The 15,646-nt window shown below is 36.6% G+C and overlaps 1 protein-coding gene across 1 annotated transcript in view; it reads left to right on the forward strand.

The window, feature by feature from the left end:
* The first annotated feature begins 163 nt into the window (after positions 1 to 163).
* bin3 (bridging integrator 3) overlaps positions 164 to 15,646 on the forward strand; it is a 34,636-nt gene continuing 19,153 nt past the window's right edge. The window contains exons 1-4 of the mRNA XM_008419003.2: positions 164 to 264; positions 7,500 to 7,548; positions 10,547 to 10,587; positions 14,219 to 14,280. Of these exons, the coding sequence (XP_008417225.1) occupies positions 257 to 264; positions 7,500 to 7,548; positions 10,547 to 10,587; positions 14,219 to 14,280 (160 nt within the window). The 5' untranslated portion in view covers positions 164 to 256. The remainder of the gene's footprint in view (positions 265 to 7,499; positions 7,549 to 10,546; positions 10,588 to 14,218; positions 14,281 to 15,646) is intronic.

A 15,646-nucleotide genomic window follows, 5' to 3' on the forward strand; every position in this document is an offset into this window, starting at 1 on the left:
ACACAATTAAAAGGACGTCATAAACAAACCATTTAATAACAAAACAACTATTTTATGAGTTAATATATTCAATACGTCACATCTATAACATTTGCTTAGCTCTGTTCATTATAAAAAAAAAACAACCTTAGAGGAAACTGAAGCGTGTCGGCTGAAGTAACTTCCTGTTAAACGCTCGCCAGTGGAGTGACGGAAAGCGATGTTTCTGAGGAGATAACACTGTTAACCAGGCCCAACGGAATAAAAGTCACTCAAAATGAACTGGTATGTATCTCTGCTACATTATAGACGTGTTGCTTAAGAATAAATTGTAAGTCGAGTCATTTTTCCGCAATTACCGAGGAGCGAATAATCGCCTGGGGCTCCGGCTATTTCCTGGAAGTGCTAGCCAAACTATATTAGCAACGGAGTTAGCTTTAGCATTTAAACTCCGTGACTCACAAATATAACATTTTCTGGTGGGGTTTGTCCTTGTTAATTTGACCTAAGGTAGTCTAAAGCACATAAAACACTCGTTTATGATAGAATAGTTTCTAGCTATATTTAGTGTCGTCAACTTTGAGTGATTCTTTAATAAGTGTTTACCTAGCTATTATTACAGTGTTTCTTAGCCAACAGTTCCATACTGGTAACTTAGTACTCGACAACAAATCATATAAATATATAAACAGTCTCCAAGATATTAATAGCTGAATGTGCGTCTGCTGGTACCTTCTAGTTTTCGGGATTTAAAGAAGTTCAGGTAGTGTTTCAAAGAGAACGTACATTTGTTGTATGTAGTGGTCAGGGCAGCAGGATCGGTGCTGTTCCATTATGGTTTTCGGAACCCACTGTCCTGTAAGTTTTAGAGGTTCATCATACCTGAATTATATTGAGTGGCCAATAACAAACAGGTGCTGAAAGTAATGGCACAGGTGAGATAATTAGAGCATTTGACTTAAGTTATTACCAAGTTGGTGGTATTAGTGTAAATGCAGTGTTTCCCCCCTTCCTGATTGGTGTCATACTTGAGTGTTTCAGAACATCAAATAATTTTAAATGTTAGTCAAAGACAACACAAGTAATAGCAAATGCCGTTTTTAAATGGATGTGTTTATTAAGAGGGTCGAGGGTGCAATCCAAATTCCACACCACTGTAAGTGTGAGTGACGTCAAAATTATATATATTTTTTGCTGTAAAATCACAATAATTATTTTATCATGATTTCCCTACATAACATTTTAGCTCTTAAAGAAATAAAAAAAAAAAATACTACACAGCGTTTCTTATTATATTCTATATATAAGTTTGGACAATTTCCCCAAATGTTGCCAAGCACTATAACGGTTTAAGAAAATCTTCTCATTCTTGGGGTATGTATTACAGTAGGAACACTTTATGCAGAGGTTATTTACAATTCATTATAATTTTTCCACATCAGTGTTATGATTAGTTGTAGCTGTAATAGTAGCAATATTTTTTTATAATTTCATCACTCTTTGACAAACACACTCAGAATGTCTCCTATATTAAATGAATTATGTGAGGGATACATTACAGTCTAACTCTTAACAAACAATTCACCCAACATTGTGACTGTTATTTTATGACCAGAGAGCAAATTGATTGTCTTTATACTATTTAAAGTTTAAAGTGCTTTATACCTGGATATAGTTGTTACTATGAAGTGTGCTGCATTGATGCTATGGATAGTTATGCAAATAGTACAATTATCTGGCATTCAAGTGTAATCAGACCCTTGGTTACAGGGCTAACAATCAAATCCAAACACAGGGTAACAAGCAGCACTGGGAAGAGAAAGGCTGTCATCCTCAATGCATCGCGCCAGTCATTTGAGGGATGCCTGTTGGTCTCCCAAAAAACGATACAAACCTGGATCAATCTATGAATTAGAATACCCTGGACCGAACTTGAAAGTTGGACATTGTGCTGCTAGCCCTTAGCATTCATCAACAACTCAAAAGCAGAAGTGAGAGCGTTGCACAACACAACAAATCAAGCGACTGGAACCTGGTGCACTTAATAGTAAAACATAATTTATCAAAGCTGCAAGGCAGATAATTTGCCTCGAGGAATTTTAATAATCAGGGTACTATAAGCATTTGGAGAATCGATACAATTCTCTTTGATACAACAGTGTAGTTTCTGTATAGGCCTATCTCTGCCAGTTCCCGATCGGATGGCCCACAGTGTGAAAGTGTTTTGCCTCTATACGTCTCTGAACTCGATCCATGTAAATGGAAATGGATTGTTAATAATAAAGTGAATCGAAACAAATTGAGCTTGGCAATGTTACGCTTCCTTTGGTTTGTGTCATTCACTCTTCATTATTCATGAATACTGCACAAGAGGAAACAAAGAGAAACAAACCTTTTCCCATACAATTGTGACGTATATGCATAAGAACTAACTTTACAGTGTTGTACACATTCTTGGTGTCATGCCGTCATTCACTTCGGCCAAACAGTAATGACTGGCAAGCAGGACTTTTGCCATCATGTACTGCCAACCAGAAGGTCAAGAGTGGACAGCTCTGTCACTGAAAGGAGCCCTTTATTGTCACTGCTGACTGATGCATTCCAGCATGGCCTGCACACTAGGGTTTATGACGTAAGAGGTTTGACTTTGGGGTCATCATCAAAACAATTCCAGTTCCCAACATCTTCAACCAGCCCTCTGTGCTCCATGGAATATCTAAGGTCAAATGATGCCATATCTCTCTAATGGTGTACACATTTGCAGTTTTAGTGAAAAGCCATTGGGTCTTCCAGCTAGTACATAATGTGTCCCCAATAAAGAAGACTGTTACGTCTTTGTTCTTGCCTACGTGCTTACGTGATGGTGATGACGTGTATCCTATTACAGCAGACATCAGATACCTCTTTAATTGCTTGTTGGTTAACTTGTTAATGGTTGAAAATGAATCAAAGAAACATTATACTCTTTTTTTTTTTCTTTTTTTTTTGTTCCTGAAAAAAAGCTGCACAGAATATTACAAGTAACACTGAATATTAGAGTTCTTAAGTTCTCATGATTGTTGAATATTTATTTCCATTTATTCTTGTTCATATCTACATAAAAAAGCTAAATGATGGTTGAGACGAAATGGCTACCTTGGTTCAAAGTATACCCCCTTTTTACCCTTGTGCATGCGAGGACTGAGGCAAATGTAGAGGACTATGGCAAATAATACAAGTTTTATGTGTGTGGGGTCGGTTGGACCCCATTTCTACATACAAGGGTTTATAATCAATTGACAGTTAAAACTCTGTTCATTTACCACAATGCTAATAAAAAATTCTGGTCTTTTGATTTTTTCTACAAACAGTGTCAGACATTGCGATTAATAGATGTTTTTAGATTTTTTTACTCAAGGTTGTCATACTCTGATAATCTCCCACTGGACCATGACTAAACCCGTTACCATACTTTAGAAACAATACATTCAGAATATTGCTGAGAGCGAATATGCTTATGACACTGCTCTGAAAAAGAGCGATAACTCGTGATGATCCAAAATGAAGTTACAATTCTGGCCAACAATTTGTTTAACTTAAAATTAGGACTTCAGAATATTGCGAATATATCAGACGTGCAATATCAGTATCATTATTACTTGTGGCTGATATATTCCAAGTGTTATGGAGTTGCATTTTTCATTCTAATGGACAGATTCTCACAGCTGAAGACACTGGACACAAACAACACCGTCCAAAATGCTAAAGGTCAGAGAGTGTAGGAAGCATAGTTGAGAAAGTAGTAGAAGTGTGCTGATCGATCGGCCACCGATCATAATCGGCCGATTTCCGTGAAAAAGTGTATGATCGATGATCGCCGATCACGGTCTCTTGTTGCCAATCACACAAACCGATCACCTGCTTCTCATTTCACAGCTTGCTTGTGCAGCTGGTCTCCTCTTTCCTTCACACTGCTCAAACGCGCAGCAACAAATCCTAAGCCATGTCGTGTGGAACTATAACGCACTGAGTGAATGGGAAAGTTTGAGTGTTGCAGCGGAAAATTGAAGCACGCGGAGTGAAGCAGGTCAAAATGCGACGAATCTAATATGGCATAAAAACAATGCCATACTTGACGGAGTTTGGCTACATCGAGACTCACTGCAGTAAAAAAAAAAAAAAAAAGACATGGAGGATCAGATAGCAGGTAAAGCAGCGCACAGCTACAAACACTCACCCGGATTAGCATGACGGTCAGAAAGCTAAACAAATAACCCGCAAAATTATTTAAGTCTTCGAGCTGCGATGCAAGAGCTGGTTCTGCTCTCGCTGTTGAACCCTCACCGTAGCTCCGTCTATTCAAAACGGAGCGCCGCTTCTTCTCCACCTGGTAGTAAACTCTCACACCGAACCTCTGTTTGAAGCTGCAGCATCTAACTTAAAAAAATACATTTTACATACGTATTAAAACTTTCGCTGTCCTAACGTGAGACAAATAATCTCTGAAAAAATAATCGAACTCTCTGCCTCCTCCCTGTTCTGCATAATTACTCCGCTCAGTCAGAAACAGCCAATCAGAACTCGCAGTAATCAGCTTAGCCATGCTATCAGGAAGTTTACATTCAGTAACTCAGGATTGTTTATTGTAATGGAACCTGTATTTGAATGTTAAGTTTTATACTTGAATTTCATTGGCAATGTTGAGAGGTTTTATTTTGGCTTTTTGCATTATTTAGCCTCTTCAGAGCCTTCATATGTTTTCAGTCTGTTAAAGATAGTATTACCGATAGCAATACAATTTGCACAATGCCTGTTTAGTTTTTTCTTGGAAAAAGTTATTAAAAACATGTTTTTGTCTAAATTAAGGTGAATTCATGGTTCCTTTTTCCACATAATGTAACCGGGAGCGCTTATGATTAAAAAAATACAAATTATGTGATCGGTATTGGTGATCGGAATCGGCAGGAAAAAAACACATCTCTAGAAAGTAGGTATATATTGCACCTGATATCGTCATCGCAGTTTTTACCTATATTATTGCTATCCAACGTTTTCTACTATTGGGCAGCCGTACTCAAAATATTCCTGTGTTAAACTCTATTGTGGCTTATTCTGTGTCAGTTGTTCTTGGTTCACAAGACCAGATTCACAAATGTTTCTCAATGTGGGAGGCCCAGCTGAAATATTGTTGTGTCAGTGAGCTTTAGAAATGATCAGCAGAGTCTGCAATCCTCCTTTTTATATCACATTCTTTCTGTTTGCTCTTTTCATTTTCAAAGCACACTCAACTCTGTTTCTTTTCCACATCTCACACACAAACAGTTTGAGTTTCTTTTGTTTTTTTAAAGAATCGCTTACAATCTTAACCAACAACATTTTTAGGTACAACTAAAATTCCGTGTCTTCTTTGTGATCAGACACTAAAAGCTAGACATTTATTGCTTCACAGTGCTTTGATAGAGAGCTTAAAGGGATGTTTGCAGTTTTCCTATTTAATTCTTCTAAACAGTTCAAAATGCAGTTTTGGAGTTGGATTTTTGCAATAAGTACTTTTAGATACAAAACTCATCTTGCAAGAAAATATTTTAGTTCGTTTTTATAGAACCATAAAATGTCTTTCTTGATAGGAAAAATTATTACTGTTTCTTTGTCAATTAGGAATTTCTGTATTAGACAACGGATCTAGGAATAAAATTCATCCAAATATCTTCAAAATATAAAACACAAAATTTTTACTTTAATTCACTTTTGTCATATTTCGTAGCTATTACAAAGGGTGCAAGTCATTGTTTAAACTAAAAGGTCGACAAAGTTCTCATGATTCATGAAGACGTGACATACATGTGGTGAAATTGCCACTTGGAGATACCTAAACTCATGAAGTACACTGGTTATTATTAGAATCCGTATATAGCAATAGTTGGACTCAATCAATGGGATTCCCAAATGGTGTGTTAGCTTCATCTCTTACATTGGGAAAACATATTGCAACATAGGAAGTGAACGTGGGAGGTTGATGTCATCTCTAGTTTCGGGAGAACGCTACTTGGTCCCCAGCCAGCGTTTACACTCAAGCCCGTCTCTGACAAATTATGTCGCTGTTGTGTTCAGGAATGCCCTACAAATCTAACAGACGGCTACGCTAACATGACACTGTTGTATATCTTTCAGGTAATCAGAAAAAGGTGAGTCATGTGAAATGAAGCTGACGAATTTTATGAGTTTTTTTCCACAGTGGCTCACGCAAGCTAGAGTAACAGCAAGTGAACCCACTTTCCTTCAAATAAAAACAAAAACATGTTTATAGTGAAATGACTAATGTATTAGTTATAATTGTAACTAAAAACAAGAGGAATACAAATAAAATCCAATGGGACCCATAAAATAAACGGTGCTTCCAAATGAAACAATGTCCTCATACTTGAAGCATTAGTGACATTAGCATGCTGTTTTGGCTGCATTAATTCTGCTATTGTTTGACCAAGTTGACCTATATAATTTGACAAAAGCTGTCTTCAAAAAGCTCTTTCTCACATTGACGCGTATTCTGATTGCACAACGAGGTCTTGCATCACACCCTCACTTTTCCATCTCATTAGTCTACACACCTTTCTTCTGACGCAGCTGCTGCCTCTCCCTGCCTTTCACCAGCTACTGCCATCGTTTAGTGTAGATTTTAGACACATTAGTGAAAGTGTGCAGACAAAGACCTTTGTAAAATGTGTTTTTATTTGTACCTTTTTTTTGTGAACCTCAAGAACATTATGCCAGGCACCAGCTCATTAAGGCAAAGGACAGTTTTGAACTGTGGGTTAACAATAGTGTTTTTACCAAGAACGGTTCCGTTTCTTTTTCTTTCATCAAAAACACTCCCTAGGATTTCTTTGTGGTTCAGTGCCTGCATATAAGATGTTTCGCTTTATTATGAAAATTGCATGCTTGATCCATCCATCCATCCTCTGTACACCCTTGTCCCTCAGTGGGGTTGGGAGGGTTGCTGGTGCCTATCTCCAGCTAACGTTTCGGGTGAGAGGCGGGGTACACCCTGGACAGGTCACCAGTCTGTCGCAGGGCAACAGAGACAGACAGGACAAACATGCTTGGTACAATTTGCGCAAAAACACAAAATCTTGTGCCGTTTCTTGGTGCTAATTGCCACTGTCTTTTTGAGCAGCAGCTCGTGGGTTCCAAATACACAATAAGCATCTGTGTTTGATTGCCAGCTGGGGTCACCATGCAGCGCAACCACACAGAGAAGAGGGTACAAACACTTCTGTTGAGTGATATCCGTTTGCAGTGGAAACCAGATGTGATCAGCGATGACATGAAGTTAATGTACATGGCACTGACTGAATGTTTGAGAAGAACAGAGATTAACAGCCTCCTACTGTCTGCGTTAAGGAATCCTCAGACCAGTGCTGACCTCTGCTCAGACATCATGTCGCTGATGACAATCTTAGCATTCAGTGATCTCACCTTTTTGGTGGTCATTTTTGTCTGTCACCTCTCATTGCTTTTTTTTTTTTTTTGTGTCGTTCCAGGATGCCGTTCAAGATTGGACAGCCGAAAAAACAGATTGTCTCTAAAACTGTAAGTCTCTATAGCAAACATTTAACAGCCGAAGTGTTATTTATCTGTTTAGGTAGTTTTTTTATTTTTTTTTATTTTCACTAATTTAAAAATATATCACACAAATATTGTCATATTAGAGTTAGAGGAATTTTTGGAGAGCAATTTGTCAGAGCCATGTCAGGGGGACAGAGTTGATTACCTTGAAGTTGCACCGAGTGGGTGTTCCCCTTAGTAGCAAAACCACTTCCACTGTAATGGGTCTGTGGCCCAGCAGTCCCTGTAAGACTGGGTTTCCAGCTTCCTGTGCCATCCAAGGTAAAAACCATGGAGTGGGTTACACACAGATGATCCACTTGTGACATTGTGTGAACTATTTCCTGTATTGTTTTTGCCCCTGTGTTTAAATTCAGAAGCCCACAAAACCACAAGACAGGAAGCCATTATGGTTGTGTAACTTGTTCGACATGTTTCAAAGTGGCGATGGACAAGCCATCCAAATGTCTAATTAAGACCAATTTGCATTTCTGTGTAAGTCAACTCTGTATGTCCGCCTTCTTCAACAACGCAGTCTGGCGTTGGTATTCTGGTGTGACTAGAAATAAAAATAAAATCTATAATAGCAACTATAAGTTTTTCGGTTGACCATCTAAATAGTATTTAATTAAAATAAATGTACTGCTAACTGTCCTTTTTTAAATCTTAATTCACAGGTTTAATAGTGTTTTAGGGTAGATTCAATTCAGGTTGTCACCATTGCTAATGACAGATTAAAAAAAAAAATTAATCTATCATTTTTTAAAACTATAAATCTAGATGCTTAATTTCCAATTAAGTTGTCTTTTCCCCGGGAGTGTCTAATACTCCTGAATGGGGGGAAAAAAACAGCCACAATACATGTTTAAAATGAGTTAATAATCTAATCTAAATTGCAGAAACGCCTTTTGAATGCCATACATAACTGCATCATTAATTGTTATACAGTTTCTATAGGACAGTCATAGAGTCGGGGTACACCATACTTGGTCCCAGTATGCGTAGCATCTAGAGAACCGTCTAAAATTATGTGACAACTGGAGTGCAGAAGCTGAAAACAACTAGTATCAACTAGTAATGAAGGAGATGAGTATCTAAATGGACAAACTTTTTTCTATTCAGACACAGTTGTCCAAAATATGCTGGTAAGGAAACAAAAATGCAATTAATTCCAAAGAAAGTATTGATGATGTATTGCAAAATAGCGAAATAAAAAAACTTTCATATGTGATTGTTAACCAAGCTTTATAAAGTGATTGATTTTTAGCTGCTTGATGAATCAATCTATTTTTCTTCTAACACAGTTAAAGTAGCTTGTACACCACCAGTATACTCAATATTAACTTTTTTCTTTCTTTTGTTCTGAAAATTCCTGACAAACTTCATCCTGTTGTAGTTTTTGGTGATTAAATGTAGCTGACTGGTAGACCTGTATATGTGAAAATTTGTCAACATTAGTGTTTTTAGTGGAAACATTTTTATGAATATTTCTTTTTTTAATGTCTTAAACCTTTTAACAATAGTTGCAGCTGTTTTTCTCCAAACCGCTGTAGGTGCAGAATAGTCCCTGGCTGTAGTCCGTAGCCCTACTAGTGTGTTTTTTTTTGCGCGTGTGTGTGCGTGTGTGTGTGTGTGTGTGTGTGTGTCTGTGCCTGTGCGTGCGTGCATGCGCGTGTACGCTGCATACCAGTTTGTCTTCAGTCATTGTTCCATTCAAAGCAACCAAGGTAGATAAAGCGTCTGTCTCACTGTTAAATAAGCCGGGTTATATAAGCTTTCAAAAGTGGTTTTAAAGTATTCATGTACTTTAATTTAGGTTGAAAAATAGCAGTTTGGACACTCTGTCTGGCTTTGTTGCAAACCACAGAAACACAAGCATGACCATATGATGAGATCATCCCTTAACGGCCGCTGATGAGCAGACAGATGTGACAATGAACTGTAGGTTTTTTAAAGCCGCCGAATGCCAGCGTCAGAATCAGATCTGGTCCGCTACGTTCTCCAGTGTATAAATGCTTCAGGTTTCAGTTTTAGTGTGCTTGATAAACACTCTGCCTGTATGTGTTAGTGTGCAGACTTTGCTAAGCCGACACTTTGTTTTTATTTCCATCGGTTTTAATCACTTATAATTTTAATGTTAAATTCACATCTTAATAAATTAAACAGACTCGTAAACAATAAATACAGGTAATAAAAATAAATCACTGGCAGGTTGCATGTAATTTAATGCTATAGTTTTTTCTTTCTTTCTTTTAAATTTACACTTATTACTGAACTAAGATCATTGTTTGCTTATATCCCTTTTGGTCTCATTATATTTAACATTCTGAATTTCCACTCAGGGATTTTAGACATCGGGAGCATGATATAAAATGTGTAAACCTTTATTCAACTTTTTATTTTGTGGTACTCAGTAAATGCTAGAGTTTATTGTAAAAAATAATTCAAACTGAAATAAGACAGTCTTATTAAAGTCAATGGGTCTAATCAGTTGTTTGAAAGATTAGGTGAGAAAAAATGTTTAGTCAGCCGTAGTATGTTATAATTCAACTTTAGGTTTTCTTATGTATCGCTTATACTTTACTGGAGAAGAAAAAAAACAAAAAAACAGACCGAACACGCAGGTTAGTGCCTCATCAATGTGTACTTATACTTACAAGACAGTCACAGAATGATCTTCTTGACAGTATCACTACTCTCCATTATTTTACTGCACTTTCCAACACTAGCATCACATGCACACTGCAGTTTGGTTCACTAAGCACCTCTTTCACTAAATTAAAAGCGTAATATTCAAGAAATTAATTTTAACATGTCTCTTTTCTATATATTTTTACTTGGCATGACAATGAACTATACCCAGATTAAAAGGTTTAAAATCTGTTATAGATTCATTGAATCTGTCCTATTGGTTTAATTAACTTTTGATACTATTATACTCTTTTTCCCATTTTAAGTTGACTGCCTCTTATTTCTTTTTTAGGTTGAAAGAGACTTTGAGCGAGAATATGAAAAGCTCCAGAAGTAAGTTTGCTTATACAAGCACTGCCAATAAGAACATTATTGATATTTTATGTGTGGCATTTTTATCTAGTTGCATAGTATCATTCTAGTATTACTTTTATTCGCAGTAATATATGCTTGTTTTGTTAATCATTATGATAGAAATTATTAAGGGCGAGTTTGTAAAACAATGTTTTGTGCCATTGCTTTGGTGAAAGGTGGTTTCTTGCTCACCAAATCTATCTTCTTTATATTTTTATTACCGTTAGTTGTCCTTTTTTTTTTTACATTAAATTTTTATTGGCTAAATCATTTCATTATAGTGTCAAGTTTGTAAGCATTTCAAAAGTATTGTTCAAATTTGACTGGTTTTGTGTTGTATACATGATGATGTATACAGTTCTCTTTGATAATTTTACATAGTTTTAAAAGATTATAATTTGCTAGAAGTCGGTATTTCAGTGTGTTTATGAAACTGAAGAGACAGAAATATATAGCACTTAAAATCTCAAGATCACTGCATGCAGAAACTCCCTCAGGGCCCTGAAAAATGAGTGGGAGCACAGCTTTCCACTCAGGTTTTGTTGAGTAGGAGGGCCCTTTATCAGGAAGGTGTGGTACCAATAAACCTTATAGATGAGTCAGAGCAGCGGGCATGTGCAGACATTTAGGTTCTCCACCCTAGAGATCCATATCAACACATCGCAGTGCATCCATGGACTACAAGCAAAACACTTTCTGACATTTATCCTATCTGTATTTTGGCAAGTCATGCCTGCCTTGTGCAACTTTTTGAATGGTTATCAGATAAAAAATGTTTTTTTTATATAATTATATTTTTTGATAAGTATATTTTACTGGTATTTGTGTTTATAATGATTTGCTGAAAAATCAGTTATTAAAGCCATATATGTAGGCACAATAAATTAGATAAACTGTAGTATAACACTGGAACAATAGGTTTTGAACTTGATTTTGACCTCTAATTTGGTCAGGTTGTATCTTATTTCAGGAAATATTGACAGCAAGGCTTTAAACAAAAGGCCCTTGCTCATCATAAGGGGCTCCAAAGATAACATTCCTCTGTCCCAAGCTATGTTGAGTGAGAGTTTAACTCCCTCCACTGACTGGCTAACAAATGATGACTGTAACCATCCAGTCTTAAACAGAGCAATTGATAAAATTAGTGTCCATGATGATGACTTAAAATAAATCTGACATGCATTTCCAAATGTTTTTGAATCTCTACTACATCGGACGCCACCCAAGGCATCTGTGCTATAAATGCTTTAAAAATGTGCTTATTTGATTCCGGTCTTTTTATAAGTGCCGTTTCATAAAGACTGTGGCTGCACTGGCCTACCATCGGCGCATTGGTGCAAAGAGTAGCAGAGTTACCAGTAGGTCATCTTATTAGCACCTTCTGGAAAGAGAGTCAAGGTGTTGGTCTGGTAGTCATCCAGAAAGGCTTGCTCACTGTCACCGAGTAGAGAGGACAGCAGTAATGTGGAGACGTTGTATTGGAGGAGGTGATAGAAGAGACAAAATTGTGAGTGTATGGACACTGGTCTGAAGCAGTTCTGTCTTATTTACACAACAGAGTGGCTTTACCCACCATCCTGCAACTTAGCCTCATATTTTGATGCGTTTCCATTGCAGGAATTTTTTTCAGGAACTCTCGTAGTTTTCTGTTAGTTTTTCTCCTGGCTACATTCCCACTGTAGGAACCTGGGCCAAATTAGACAAAGACCAAAAGAAATGCATCCCCAAAACAACCCTAAAAGGAAGGCAGGACTTTTTGGATGAACTCTTAGCTAAAGTGAAGTCTTGTGGTGGGATGGTGCTAATTATGTTGAATTGGTTGAATGTCCACAGCATTTAATCTCCTGGTTTTTTCTAACTGCAGTTCATATTCCCTGCTAATTTTCATTAGCGATATCCTGCATTTTTATTTGTATTTGCAAACATCATTTAAACCCTTCCAGTCCCTGCTGAATATCACACAGACAGGTTACAGAGGTTGCATTCAAGTACAAAGATAAAATCTGCCAGCCTTAGTGAAACGCTTTAATTAAAGGAGCCAAGGACTTTTGCTTTCAGGGTAAATGCATAAAAAAGGTAACACTCTCAGTAAGGCATTTTCAGTCTTTTAAGTAAAGTAAGAATTTTTTTTTAGCGTTTATGTTGTGAAATGCAGATTAACGTGATCACAACTCAACAGGATTGTGGATTATTTACACATTTTAAGTGGAGCAAAAGTAGTATTACAAAATTTCTTTTAGTTGGAAGTGATTTGGATTTGACGTCGGAGTGTAAACGCTATTGGGGTATAGAATAAAGGATCTTGTGACATTAACTTCAAGAATTCATAGTCAAAATGTGCATTTTGCATTTCTGACCTCATGTTGCTCTGTTTCCAGTTTAAAGAATAAATAAGTTTTATTAGATGAGATATTTCTGTTTTTCTTCTTTTCATTTAACATAGTTGGGTGCTCATAGTTGTTGCATTTAAACAGATATATGATGAAAGCAGTATTTCTTAATATTTATTGCAATGTCAGTAGCAGGTAGAACTCAAAATACATGTAATATATTAGCTGCTTGGAAATATCACACATGGTTTCTTGTTTTAATGCTGCTTGGTTGTACATTCAGATGTTCTCAACAGGTGGTTAATCCCTGTTAAATTTTCACACAGGGCTGGAGTCGTTTGCTTTTTTAAAATTTGTAATTGAATTCATTGTTTAACAAGGGCTCTTTCGTTTACTAAGATTATCTTTCTCTGATATGAAAACTTGTTTGATGACCTCAAAGAACTTAAGTGTGACAAAGCAATTATAGAAGAAATCTATGATCAGTCAAATACCTTCACACAACACTGAAAATAAATAATTAACAAATTATAATGATTTTATAAGTTTTTTTTTATCATTTATGACTATATTAAGCACCTGTTAACGTGTTGATTTACCTTTCTATTGAATTATCTTTCAACTGCTGGATATTTGAAGCTCTAAAATTATTTCCTCCGTTTTCAAGATCCAATTTCTCAAATCTTTTGCATCTATTCTCATGTTCTTACACCAGAAATCCAACATTTTAGGCTTGCAGTTATGGTGTTCTTCATTTTTATGATATAGTCCTATAAATAGATGGAAGTGAGCCCCTACATCATTGCATTTTTTTGTCAAATCAAGAGAAGTGATGTGATATAGCTGTCTCTTGGGAGATCCTAAACCCCCTTTTTGCCTTAATTGATATAATGAATGTCATGTGTTTTCATACTCACTAGTCTGGTAATTGCCTTTTTTAACAGCATCAGTGTAATATGTGGAGTGGAATGATTGAAGATGTTAATGTTTTAGAGCAGAAATGTAGTTTACAGTGCTAAAAAGATTCCCTGTACTGGTAATTAGCCAACAGATTTTATGTGGAGGCAATGAAATGTTTAATTTTTTTTCTTGAACTATATTTTGTTTTAAATTAGTTTCATTTTCTATGTTTCATCTGTTTTGATTTATACATGAACAAGTGAAAAAGAACTTATTTTGTACATAGATTTTTTTCCCTGCACACTTGGTCCCAGATATAATTTTTTTTATTTCAGTAGATGAGGAGTTATCTGATAAACATTCTCCTTCTTGTCCAACAGGCTTGAGGATCAGACAAAGAAACTTCACAAAGACATGAAGAAAAGCACAGAGGCTGATTTAGGTGTGTTCTGGTAAAATACTTGTCTTATCATTAGGTTTTCCATTCAGATCCATCCACTTGTTATCCAACGTACTGGATGTTACTTAGCAGGTTTCACCAGTATCGTAACATGCAAGTGTTTTTTCTTTTTTCTTTTTTTTTTTCTGTGGTGTGTTAACGATGTGACAAATAAAACAAAAGGCGCTTCCATCTAAATCTTCCTTTTCAAGCTCTTCTACAATCTTGTTGCCATTGTATTTCATCTTACATTTAGTGCACTACTCAGTTTTGGCTTTGATTTGTATGTCGTCTTTGCAATCATTTGTTTTTGCACTTGTCTGCAACAGCAACCATGTTTACTCAACATGTATTTGCTTTTTTTTTTTTGTTGGTTTTGGATTTGTGTGTTTGTGAAGTAGCAGTAGAAATGGCCTGTGGTAAGAAGTCGGTTGTGGGGGCGGCGGAGGAGGAACGGATAGAGGAGCAAGAACCTCCTTCATTTCCTCTCCTTTGTGCTCTGGAATATGGATGTTTGCATCATCAAAGTGTCATAGCTGTCAGGGCCTCATTATTGTTAATGGATTCCATGTGCTGCTCAGGTCCCATCTCCACCAACTGTTAACACAGCAAAGAACCAGACCTGCCCTGAATGTCAGCGCTGTAATAAACAGATGACTGTTGGTTATGTTAGCCATCCTTTCTGTAGTCAAAGGTAGCTACAGCTTTGTTCACACATAGATGATCAGGGGGAAATGTTAGGGTTACATTTTGAAATTACAAAGGATTAGTAAAGCTGCAATGGTAAATTGAATTTCATAAGTACTCATAGCACTCACATGTTCACATTTTGTCACATCGCATTCTCAGACTTCAATGGTTGCTCTGATTAATGCTCCTCTTGCGTGGCCTCATAACTCCAGTAAAATACATTGAAGTTTGTGATAGTAAGTTTGATCTGGCATGAATCTTTTTGTAAACGCCCCGTTTATTCCAATGAATCCTACTACTTAATTTTCCATGGACAGACTCAAACTCTGCTGACTTGGTCTGCAGTCAGTAGTTCTTCTCAAATGTATCAACCTCTGTGAACTCGGACTACCAATGCCAACTCCAGTCCTAGGCGGTTGTGTCTTAGTCTGCCCATGGAGCAAGTGACTCAGTACAGAGATGGGTAAATAAACATGGAGGATTGCCAAAATGGAGACCTGGCCACCCAGCTAGAAGGGAAAATCACAGGGCAATGACAGCTGCGTGGCTATGACTAAGTTTTAACAGAAAAATGTTTACATCAAGCACCTTGTATGAGCTCTGACATTTTTTATATGTATATATATGTATGTATGTGTATATATATGTATGTATGTGTGTATATATATATATATATATA

Source organism: Poecilia reticulata, linkage group LG9 (assembly GCF_000633615.1).
Source record: "Poecilia reticulata strain Guanapo linkage group LG9, Guppy_female_1.0+MT, whole genome shotgun sequence".
NCBI lineage: Eukaryota > Metazoa > Chordata > Actinopteri > Cyprinodontiformes > Poeciliidae > Poecilia > Poecilia reticulata.